We start from the raw sequence: 13,231 nt of genomic DNA on the forward strand, positions 1-13,231 counted from the left end.
GAAGGTAAAAACTACAAAAAAACTAAAAAGAAAAAAAACTAAAAACTAATAAAAAAACTAAAAAATCTAAAAATCTAAATAAACTAAAAAAGAAAAAAAAGGAAAAAAATAAAGGAGAAAAACAAAACTAAAAAACGAATGTATATACAGACCGGGACACCGGGATACAAATGACGACCGGGACACAGGGAATATAAATGACGACCGGGACACAGGGACACAACTACAACGAGGACACCGGGGGAAACAGGGGGATATAAATGACGACCGGGACACCGGGACAGGGAATGGTCGATTAGCAATCACCATCAACAAAGCTCAAGGGCAATCATTAGAATCATGAGGTACAGATCCAAACACAGATTGTCCTCCCATGGACCATTATACGTTGCATGTTCAAGAGTCGGCAAACCCGACAATCCACCCATATGCAAAGACAATGGGACAGCAAAGAACGCTGTATACTCGCAAGCTCTACGCAGTTAAAACCACATATACATACATATATATATATATATATATATATATATATATATATATATATATATATATATATATATATATATATATATATATATATATATCCATCTATATTCACAGGTGGGACATAGGGACACAACTACAATGGCGCGTAACTATTATGGCGCGTAACGACTTACGCGCGCGGGGGGGCTTGGGGGGGGGGGGGGGCGCGAAGCGCCCCCACCAACTAGGTGTTGGGGTGGCGCGAAGCGCCACCCCAACAGCTAGTATATATATATATATACATATATACATATATGTACATATATACATATATATATACATATATATATATACATATATATATATACACATATACATATATATATATATATATATATATTCACAGGTGGGACATAGGGACACAACTACAATGGCGCGTAACTAATATGGCGCTTAACGACTTACGCGCGCGAAACGAATTAAATTAGAATTTTTCAGGCAAGCATTCATTTCGTCTGCAGGAGTTAAACTACGTAAAAATTGCGAATATACAACATTCTTGGCTTTCCCACTGTCTGTGCATATACAAAGCCGTATGCACTAATAATGACGTCATATGCAAACGCTCTTTTTACAAACAAACAAACATGCATACACACAACTCGTTTTTATATAGATAGATAGATAGATGGATACAATACAAATTAACTGCGTAAAACCTGCGAACATACAACACTCTTCGCCGTCCAACCGTCGCTGCACATAAATAGACCGTCAGGCTCACCGACCCTCGAACATGCAACGTACAATTGTCCATGGGAAAAACCATCAGTATTAAGATCCATACCACATTTTTCCAAAGATTGACCCCGAGCCCCGTTAATGGTGATTGCAAATGCTAATCGAATTGGGAATTGCAATCTTTTAAATTGAAAAGGCAGATCCGTTGGAATCATGGGAATGCGAGGAATAAGAACAGCCTTACATATATATATATATATATATATATATATATATATATATATATATATATATATATATATATATATATATATATATATATATATATATATATATATATATATATATATATATATATATATATATATATATATATATATATATATATATATATATATATATATATATATATATATATATATATATATATATATATATATATATATATATATATATATAGATAGATCTATATTCACAGGTGGGACACAGGGAAACAACTATAATGGCGCGTAACTAATATGGCGCGTAACGACTTACGCGCGCTGGGAGGCTTGGGGGGGTTGCGAAGTGCCCCCACCAACTAGGTGTTGGGGTGGAGCGAAGCTCCACCCCAACAGCTAGTATATATATATATATATATATATATATATATATATATATATATATATATATATATATATATATATATATATATATATATATATATATATATATATATATATATATATATATATATATATAGGTTATTTATCATAGCATTCTAAAAAAAACCTTCCCGAACCTAATCCAGAATATCTCTATTTTCTATCCACCCTCTTAGTCTGAGTCATAACTCACACTGACAAACCTCATTCTTTAGCCCACTAACATGAAATTAACAAAGATAAAAATAAACTAATCAAAATAGCAGTAGAATATATTTTCCCATCCAAATTATGATTGGCCCCGGTCCCATCTATACCCAGTGTAGATCACATTTTCATAGGTTTCAAGGCTTTACCAATTTCCTCATCAGTGATTGGCAAAATAACTCTCTAATCATGGGTAGAACACCTGTTGGCTTAAACTCTATGATAAATCCTCCGGTCCACCATCCTTTGTCTTATCCAGTGATTCAAGGTGTTCGGGCCAGGTATCAGTTCCATGTATTTCTTCTCTTGCAGAAGGGTTACCAGATTTTTCTCTATTTCTTCTCAAATTCAAATTTTTCTGAATTTCTAAGTTCTTGACTTTATCATGTTCCATCTTCTTACCTCGAAGTTCCTGTTTGTATTTCATCCGCTTCTGTCGAATTACCAGATGAACAGATCCCTCGTAATTCTTTTTTTGCTTTTTGAGTACTTTCACAACTTCCAATTTCTTATGCACACTCATAATCAAAAAACATCTTCTCCTTCTTAGTTTTCGTGATTCCTCTATTTGCCCAACTACAGGTCTCCAAACTCTCTATTATCTGACATAATTGTCCTAAACCTTTATCTGCTTGGCCATTCTCTATGGATCTTCGTGTTTCATCCAATTTCATCTCAACTATACTTTTTACTAGCCACTTAACCACCTTATCCTTCCCAATCTTATACACATAATTTTTTAAACTGAAGTAGATCTATTAATATCAGAACCATTCCCTTCATTCATTTTAATAGCCCTATCAACCAGTATATCTGCGACAATAGGCTGATGGTCAGACTTAACAATTTCCAGAGGTTCAAAGTCCCTTCATGCTGACCAAAGACTTTCATCCTCTAAAATATAATCAATAACACTGGGACTCCCAACCCGAAAATATGTAAAATCCCCTTTTCTTTATCCTTTCCCAGCCTCCCATTAAAATTTACTAACTTCTCAATTCCACAAGAATCGAAAAGTTAAGTTCCCCAATTAGTGTTCCTTTGCAACTGGTCCACACTCGTCCCTTTTCCATACATTTTCAAATCTCCTTACATATTCTCATCATCCCTACCATCTTCCTCTTCCTCAGCCCGTACTGAATCAATCCAATCCTCCAAAATCTCGCTTGTATGTGTATTGAAGTTACCTAAAAATATGCAATTGTATTTTCAATGAATAGCTTAGGCCAGGGTTGAAGCATTGAATTTAAGGAGGGAATGATAGTAAGATTACAAATAAGTCATTTATTTGATAATTAGGGCCAATGACCCCAACAGTAACGTAATGTTACTTAGGGAAAAAAGAAGATATGGCCTTTTCTTGTCGCTATGGCCATCTATTTACATATTTTTTGTGCTAAATACACTATATTATGCTACACTCAAAGTCTGGGAAGGCCATAGTCATGGAGGGGTGTGGGTGGAACTTATTGTCATCAGTACAATCAAACCCTAATTTGCCAAAATAAAGGGTTTGTAAACTCAGTAAAACGTGTCACAAGTTTTTAGGCCCAGCCAACTAAGCACAATAAGCTCTGGTTCCAATTATGAGCTTCCAGTTGGCTCTACAGCCAACTTTGTTTGATTTTGAGATTACTTCAAACGTGAAGTAGATATAAGTCATGAAAAATCAACAATAAAAATCACATTCTTGGCTCAGCAATTAACATTTAACTTCTCTGCAGATCAGCGAAGTCTCGTCCCCAAGTATAAGAGGGAGGTTGGCAAGTCTTACTGGAGTCTTTCTTACTACAGGTGTCCTTGGTGCATATAGTTTTGGTGCGTTTTTGAATTGGAAGCAGTTGTCTTTCGTTGCCATAACCTTCCCAGCTCTACTTGGATTATTTGCCATAGTAATTCCTGAGTCTCCAGTCTGGTATATAATGAAAAAAAGAGATGACTCTGCGTTAAATTCGCTTAAAAGGCTGAGAGGCAGGTAGGTTTTGAATATACTTGTAGCTCTGCTTTCCTCACTTTCACCCACCCATATAATTTGGTGCCTTTAGCCTTTCTTAACAGGCTCTCCATTTGTGAGCACTGTTGTTTGTTAATTTCTACTTGAATTATTTTTCTTAGTAATTCCTGAGTCCCCAGTCTGGTATATATGAAACAAAGAGATGGCTGTGCATTAAATTTGCTTAAAAGGCTGAGAAGCAGGTTAGCTTTTAAATATACTTGTAGCTTTGCCTTCTCCATTTTCACCCACCCTTGTAAGTTGGTAACTGTAGCCTTTGTTAATTTGCTCTCTATTTGTAAGCCTTTTTTGTTAATTTATTATTTAAGAATTAGCCATGAATAATAATAACTATTTTCTTTAAAATATCTCTTTTTTACTTCAAAGAAATAAAATTTGGAATAGATTCTTGAGCTTTTACATGATTAATTAAAAATAAATTTTCTGCCAAAATAAGTTTTTGAGAAAATAAGAAAAATGAGCAAAAATAGAATCAAATAGTCTACCAAGCCCAAAACTACCATAAATTAACATCGATAAATAAATGAAGCTCAAATGAACAGAAATTACAATAAATAACCAAGTTAAGCTCAAAAGGAGCAAAAATTAAAATGAGTAGGGCCCAAAACCCCTCTGTCTTCCCAAGGCCAGAATATAATTTATACTCTGCTGAAATAAAAACAAATGAATGTGCATTGCAGCTTAATATGCGCATACACTGATATTTATTCCTTAAAGTGTTAATAATATTTTATTCATAAGAGTTATAAAGGGATGATAAAAATTTTGTAGCGTTATAATATTGTTACAATACACCTACAATATTGCCAAAACTTTTGCCTTAATACCCTTAGGTTTATTAGTAGTAGTAGTAGTAGCACCAGTAGCTATAGCAGTAGCAGTAGAGTTGATAATGGCAGTATTATGTTTAATAACAGTAGTAGAAGTAGCAGTAATAATAACAGTAGCGGTAATAGTAGTTGTAGGAGTAGAAGCAGTGGTATTATGATCAAATAGTGTCTTTTGGCTAGTTCAACATCCTCCACAACAAGCGTTGTAAGCTTCAATATCACCCTCGAAACTGTTTCTAAGATGTATCCCCTTTTGACAACCTGAATATGGAGGGCAGGTTGTCATCCGTACAGCGGAAATGTTCGAAGATTTCCCAGAGAATTTCACTTTCACCCCCTTAGGAATAGTTGCAATAGTAGTCACAGCAGTAGTATGACTACTCAACTAAATGCAATTAGCTATTGCTATGCCATTGTCGATTTGCTTTTTTAATAACCTGGATACTCATATACTTCTTGAAATTTTCAGCTTAATGTTCTTAACCTTACATGTAGTTGCAACAAAAGTAGTAGTTGGAAATAGTAATAGTAGTAGTAGAACTAGTGAATGTTGCAGCAGTAGTAGTAGTATTAGTAGTAGTGTGTACTTATTTTTTTTTGTCAATTGATCTTCCCCTTTAAACATCTTTTGAGAGTCCCAACTTAGTACACAAATCAATTCTTAAGATACGTTATATTGATAATATAAATTCACACAGTGTCTTTTGCTAGTTAGAATTTATCATCAATATTCTCTCAAATTTTACCTTCATAGACTTAAGCTTAACAGTGCTATTATCACAGTAGTTTTGGTGGTAGTAGAAGTAGTTGCAGTGATAGTGTTGTGCTAGTAGTAGTGGTAGCAGTAATAGCAGCAGTATTAATAGTGGAAGCAGCATGAGCAAATTGCCTTTTGGTCAGTTGAACATCGCTTTCATGATGCCCTGGAAGTTTCACCTTGACACGTTAAGCCGTTTCAAAAATATTGTTGATGTGCCTTTTTGATAGCCTTTTGAATTGAATTGAATTTATTTATAATCTGTTATAATACACATGAAAAACGGAGTATAATGTGAATAAAAGAAAAGAGGAAAAAGAAAATGTTTAAAAAACTAAAAGACGCTTCATCTTACATAAAAACAATTGAAACATACAAAAGCAAAAGCAAAACATTTATTGTATCAAATAACGCTCCATGGGTGTCGACCAATTCTATTTTTATAAGCTTCTATGCTTTTTCTGATAGAAGCATTCGGGTCTATGATCCCGTATCATTTAATGACCAAGGAGTTACTTGACCATGGTGGAAGGGCAAGCAGGTATTTGGCATACCAGAAATAGATTCACTGAAGCTCTTTCGCCTCAGTTATCGTAAACGTACGTCAAAAAGGTGCAAGTTATAGGAAATTCGGGAGTGCAGAAGCATTGTAAAGTTTAGCTAGCAGTTAGCGGCTGAGTGAAAGTTTGTTTGCTACCAAGCTTCCATATGCAGTTGCTGTTCAACGCTGAAAAATTTGACGCTGGAAAATTTGACACCCTTTTCACCTTAATTCTCTATGCCTTACAAGTTGTTGCAAATGAAATAGTATTAAGAGTTGTTTATTAGCAGCAGTAGTATTAGTAAAAGTAGCTGTGGTAATAGTGTAGTGGTGACATGAATATATTTCCTTTTTGTCAATTGATCTTCCTCTTTAAGTATTATCGGTAAGTTGCAATTTATCGGTAAGTTGCAATTTATCGGTTAGTTACAATCTGCATGCGCATAGTATGTTTTGATTTAGTTAAAATCCCCCTAAATATTTTGTCTAATTTTCATCTTCATACGTGTAGTCTTATTAGAACTAGTATCATAGCATTAGTGGTAGTAGTAGGAACAGTAGGAGCATTATTAGTGTATTACTATTAGCAGTAAAAGTAGTGGCAGCCGTATTAATAGCAGTAGTAGCAGGTGCATTTTGCCTTCTGGTCAACTGAACATCCCACTCATGATGCCCCTGAAGTTCCCTCTTCATATGATAAGCCGTTCCAAAAATATTGCTGAGACTTATAAGCAATCTGTATGCACATCATATGATTTGATCAACTTTTCCTTGAACGGTTCCTCAGATATTTTTTTGTCAATATACTCAGCCTTGGTAGTTTTATTGAAAGTAGTGACAGTAGTAATAGTATTTGTGGTAGCAGTAGCAGCCGTAGTTGTAGTAGTATTAGGGTGCAAATATTGCCTTTTTGGTCAATTGATCACCTCCCTTATCATTTTCTGAAAATACAAAATTAGTATACTCAATGATTCCTGATTTAGACCCTTTTGACAGCTCATATATACGTAACCGGTTTTGATTTAGTTCAACACTCCCCTCAGCATTCACTAAAAGACTCCTCTTCCCTTCGTGTTTTCCCTTCGTATTTTGAGAAAGTAAAAGTCAAACATGCTTACCTTTTCTAAATAACATATGCTATATGTAAACAATGAACAAATTGCATAACTTACAGCCTTTGCCCTGAGGCCTCAGGGGGAGATGGGGGGATGAAATCCCCAGACGCATACCTACTATTAGGCACTACCACCTACTATTGTTTTCATTAATTTTTTATAGTGAAATTTTTTCTACTACTAGTGCCACTAGTGCTAGGTGTTTGATTATATTCCCGGAACGATTTAAAATCCATATCGTCTTCTTCTTTTGTTGACGTTTAATTGTGTTCTATTAAACATTTCAGAATTCGTTCATTGACAAAAATGATTTTTGGAAAATTTCAAGAGTTTGAAAAGCTTAAAAGAGGGTTACGATGTTAGGACTTTGTCAAGCTATTTCACTCAATTGGTTAATTCCTTCATTCGAGGCTTAATCAGGGAAATAGACGGGTCTCATGGCTGAGTTTGGACGTTGTAGTCGTTGCCATGAAGTCCCACATCCCCACCACCCCTCATTTAAAGGAGGATAGTTACAGAAATTTTGTGGTGAGAGCAAAAAGTGAAAAATTGTAGCGTCTCCTGGGAACATTGTTTAACGGATTCAGCTAAATATTGGATAATATTTTACAATAAAAAGGTTTTCTCCGCCAGATGATGTATAGGTAAGATTTGGTGTAAGATTTGTGAAAATTGGTGACATCTATTGTCATACAAACAGGGTAAAATTATAGGTTTGTAAGCCAAGCAACAACCTTTCAGCTTGCTGGACAATTTTGTGTAGTATGCAGCCAAATTAGATATTTTTAGTCCACATGTAGTTTTCCACGTGAACTTTTTGGTTATTAAAAATTGGCAAAAATGATTGGTGTACTTTTCCACTGCTAAATACTCTTTTCAACAGTTTAGTTTTTTTTTTATTTCACATTGGCCTCAGTCAAAACACGGCGAGCATATTGAGTTATTTATTCCTGTCTCATCAGAGTTTATGTTTGACACCGATTTGGAAGCAAAAGTCTTGAGAAAGATTCGGTTGTTTAAGTACTGGCATTTGTAATAATCCATTCTTAAGCGTTTCAAAGGCCTCAATTGAATTCAGTGGGCATTGAAACCGACCTGATCCTTATAAAAGATTACTTAAAGGTTCAGCTATCGTAGTATAGTTATTGACATAGCGCCTGAAATAACTTAGTAGTCCACAGACTGATCTACTGATACTGATCGCCTGAAATAACTTAGTAGTCCACAGACTGATCTACAGGCCTTTTGATATGCAAGTGGCTTTAATTGTTCTATAGCCATGGATTTAGCTGAAATGGGTGAAGTGGTTTTTAGGTCCCCCAGAATTTCCTATTTTCATGCATCTACTCCTAGAAAGCATTGGAAAGGTAGCTGTTTACATACTATTGTTTTCACACTAACTTCCGTCTCTCCTGTGCAAAGTCATATACTTTGATCAACTCGTCAAGAGCGATCGATTACAGTCGAAAGAAAAAAAAATTCTATCTGCCTTAGTTCAAAAGTTGATTTTTTTTTTTGCCGTAGGCCAACTTTCTAACGTCACCACTTAGAAAGGAGCAAACGATAAGCTCCAATTTCTTTAGCAATGAGAGAACTTTTTAAGTTTATTAGGCACATCTGATACCATTTCTCTACCTCAATCCCAAGTCCTAAAAACCGAATGATAAACTTAGCTGAAATCACGAACAGAAATGGGTAGAAACAATAGATGGCAGCACTTTCGGACCCGTGGGAAAATGCCACATTTTTGCTTCTGTTAATTTTTCTATTTATCACTCAAAGAAGATATATTGGCTGTGGGGCTCGGTAACTGCCGCATATAGATTTTAGTCCATCTTCAATTTGAAAGTGGTGCCTGCCTGCTTGCCTACTAGAACGGAGCTTTCCACTCGAAAGCAGAAGCATGGTTTGATGAAACAAAAGCTTGGCTGCAGTACTTCAGATACTCCTCTCTGACATAAGCTATATAACTCCACTTCACTTCGCACACCATAGGCTCTGGCTCGTGGAAAAGCAAAAGCCATCCTTTTTGGACCCAGGCAAGAGTTCTGCGGAGCTTTCCAAAATGTAATGTCATATTCATCATTCCGGCCTGAGGTCCACACTTTCCGTAAAAACCGCACAGGTTAGACCCTTACCAGTTTCCAGGAGTAAGCTGAGATCGGCGGCATAGGAAAAAAAAAAAAAAAAAACGGGACAAAACCAAAGTGTTGCTCTCGCAACACAATTAGACAAGGATTTCCTTGAGTCTCGAATAAGGCAACACTAGGTTGTTTCTTCATTACTTTTATTGGCTTAAGAAAAACAACAATAATATAGCTTGACTCAAGGTTTATAGACATACAGACATAAACAAACAATGATTAACACATACAATCGAAGCAATGTCGTTCGTCCCAAAGTACCAATGAATGTAAATTTACAATTAGGACGTACTAAAGGCTAAAGGATGCCATTGCAAGAAGGTAGAAATTTTTTAGTGAGTTGCTTCCATTACTGATTAGAAAACTAAGAAACAGTATTTGACAACTAGGCTTAAGTCAAGTGCATTATCAGTAGTGTTAGTAATCGATGCAAACTAGCCAATCTCAATATACCGTAGTGCAGTACTATATTCTATCACTATACATTCAAGAATTTGTACCAAGACACCCAGTAGAAAACAGTGCTAAAAGATAATTTAATACGACCGTAGCAAAATAGGTTAGCACAAGAAAACTCTATGCCTAATAATAACGAACATTTAAACAGAGATATAAGCATAATTGTCAAAACAGATGTATCTTCCTCTAGAATCTTGTGATTCCAAAATTTTAGTGATTTTTCCATGATAATTTGCTTTAAGATTGAGTATTTTAAAAATTTATCTCAACTAATAAACACGAGAGTGTCTTCTTCGCCAAAACGAGAGAAAGTTTACTGGTAATTTACATAATCCTCTTAGTAAATGTCGTAGTAGTGTTCTTACGGTTACAGGCCATAGACTTACCATTTTAAAAGAATGCCCCCTGCAATTTAGCATAGGGAATATGGAAATTGTTGTCACAACGGTTGCATGTAAACAACCACAGTTTCCATCTATTTTAGGAGTGGAAAAACTGAAAACATGCTATTTCTTTTTGGTAGAAGCCGGTGTTGTTGATGGTTCTCCCCAAGTGCTTGAACTCCGTAACTTACTCAATGGTTTATTTCTACAGCGTAGGACGAAAGGAGATAGTGTTAATCATGCTTTTTTTTATGTTGGTATTGGTTTTGAGGCCAAAAGGCTCAGCAGCATATCTGACTTGATTGAGTTATTACAGAAGCTTTTCTTATAGGTCACATACTCTGTGAAGTCAACATCTCTGAATCTGATAATTTTAAAACAGGATATCCTGGTCAACGTAAGTCTGAAGAACATAGCCCGAACGATGAGGAGAAATAGCAGTGGTGATAGCACACATTATTGCTTCACTTTTGTCCTAATGCAGAAGTAATTGGTGTTCCCATCACTTGTGTTCTTGCAACATTTTTTTTTGTATTTGTAGATGGCTTCGATGATTTGGTCGAGTAAGTCAGGAATCTCGTAGCATCAAAGGACTTTCTAAGGTGTTTGGCGATCTGTAGAGACGAAAGCTTCCTTGAGATATATTAAAATTAAGTACAACTTATTATGCAATGCAGTTCTTTCTTCTAAGAGCGTTCTCGAACTGAACATCAGTGCAGTACACTAAAGATGTGGCCAGCATCTGTGTTGCTCGTCCAGGAGCGGCAGAATCTAGGGGGAGCAACTGCCTCCCTAATTTTTTTGCTCCCCTTAACCTGCTTTTCTTGTTCTTTGTAGTATAAGAGAACTGTGCCTGGGATGAAGTCTTTTAACAAATCGCTCCATACTTGACGAAGACAGTCCTTTATGTCTTTGGTAAATCAATGTATTTTAATTTGCAGAGATACTGATTTACATGGAGAATTCAAAATAAAGAAAGAAAACTCAGAGAGAATCGAGAGCAAACCTAATATCACGCTACGTAGCCTCACCGACCCTAAATTTTGGAAGCCTCTTGCCATATCTTCGATGCTTATGATCTTTCAGCAGTTATCTGGTAACTTGGCTGTAGTGTTTAATACTGTGAGTACTATAAAAGGTCTATTATTTAATTAGTTTTTTTTTAGTTTTTTTCACATGTCGCCAAAGAGTAGCTACAAAGCTAAGGACTGCCCAACTTCCCTTAACTCCCTGCCCTTTACACTAAAGTTAACTAAAACATTTTGAGTGCAGCAAATATAGTTAGAGGGCAAGTGCATATGGTTCAGCTACTGATTGCCCTTTCAAAACGTTTGAACTGAAAATATTATTATTTAAAGCAAATATTCATCAATAACCCCTTCCAATCTTGAAGGAATATGAAGAATATGTGCTTCAATGACCCGCTAGTGATGGAAAAAAAAAAAAAAAAAGATAACGACCAGATATTAAGCAATTTTTGAATTATTTTTGCCAAGAATTATTTTTGCAATTGATTTCACTGTTGAAATGAAAATAAATAGCATCTATCATTAACGAATCATATTTATATTTAATTGAATTTCCTTAGTGTTAATTCAGTACTTGGGTGCTACAGGGCCTCACGTTGGGGGAGCAAGCGTTGCGGAGTCGGACTAGAGGTTGGTGCGATTAACAGGGATACTGGGTGGCTGTGCCGTTGGGAAGAGCCTCTAGCACCATGGGGATGGCCTTTTTAAAAAAAAACAAGTGTTTAATTTTTTTTAAGAATCAAGTGTTATTTCATTTTTGTATATTCAATAAATACTGTTTATTTTTTTCGTTTTTTCAACTTACTGTTAAAGTTTGGCAGTCAAGTTTCTTCAATACCCTTTCTCACACTTTAAGTGAGCATTTTTTTAGTTTTCATAGAATCAAGTTTGAATTTGTTTATTTTTCCAAAGAAAGGGAGGGTATAGGGCTATTTATAAACCGTGAGAGTACTTCTAATTCTTTTGTCTATTTTACTTTTCCTGTAAAAAGGAGTCCGAACTTAACATTGACGTGGTCTTAAGCATCCTCTTGAACAATAAATTTTCAAGTGAAGATTTTCGTTGATTAAAACACGAAAAATTCAAACATTTTCAGAAATGAAATGTTATAAGAAATGCTATAATCAGAAATATTATAATCTTGCAATCTTGGAAAATTTAATTTCCATCACTTATTTATTATAGAATTAGAAGGCAAGGAAATGACCAATAAGGAGGCTTCATTTCGCACTTTCTCTGTTTTGGACTTTTTTTGTAACAAGGTGTATGAACTCAATTGCTGTGGATTAAATATTTTGTTTCTCAAAAACAGTGTTAAAGATCAATGAAAGAAGTAAAATGCTTGATGCTTGAATTTAGACAAAGTGAAAATCTAAGAAATTTGGATTTAAGTGTTGAAATTTGTAAAAGAAAATGTTAACAGATTCAATGACTAGTAAAAGAAGAAAAATGAATTTAAGTGTAGGACTTAATAAGTGTAGGAAAGTGTAAGTGTAAGTGTAGAAAAAAGAAAAAGAAAAAAAACAGTCTAAGAGTGTCTAAAATAGACTAATGGGGGTGGCCTCCGAAAATAGTGCTAAAGAGCAATAAAAGAAAAAAAAAGACTTTTTATGGATGAATGTAGACAAAGCTGAGAATCTAACATGTAGGAGTTTAAGTGTAGGAATTTTGTAAAAAACAACAACAATTCAATAGCTTGTAAAAGAAAAATTAGTAGGATTTTATCACTACTAAGAGAATAACGAATAGGATTAGTGGTCTAAAACTGTCTGAAATAGAGTAATGGGGGAGGTCCCCCGAAAACAAGTTTAAAGAGCAACAAAAGAAGAAAAACATTTGATATGGGAATGTAGTAAAGCTTATGAACTTAAGTGTAGGAATTTGTAAAAAAAAACAATAATGA

The 13,231-nt window shown here is 35.0% G+C and overlaps 1 protein-coding gene across 4 annotated transcripts in view; it reads left to right on the plus strand.

Moving 5' to 3' along the window:
• LOC136038699 (facilitated trehalose transporter Tret1-2 homolog) overlaps nt 1-13,231 on the plus strand; it is a 78,986-nt gene that overhangs the window by 37,571 nt on the left and 28,184 nt on the right. For all 4 annotated transcript variants that reach the window (XM_065722007.1, XM_065722005.1, XM_065722008.1 and 1 more), the window contains 2 exons: nt 3,782-4,032; nt 11,242-11,422. In XM_065722007.1, coding sequence (XP_065578079.1) covers nt 3,782-4,032; nt 11,242-11,422 — 432 coding nt within the window. The remainder of the gene's footprint in view (nt 1-3,781; nt 4,033-11,241; nt 11,423-13,231) is intronic.

The sequence above is a fragment of the Artemia franciscana genome, chromosome 18, assembly GCF_032884065.1.
Source record: "Artemia franciscana chromosome 18, ASM3288406v1, whole genome shotgun sequence".
NCBI lineage: Eukaryota > Metazoa > Arthropoda > Branchiopoda > Anostraca > Artemiidae > Artemia > Artemia franciscana.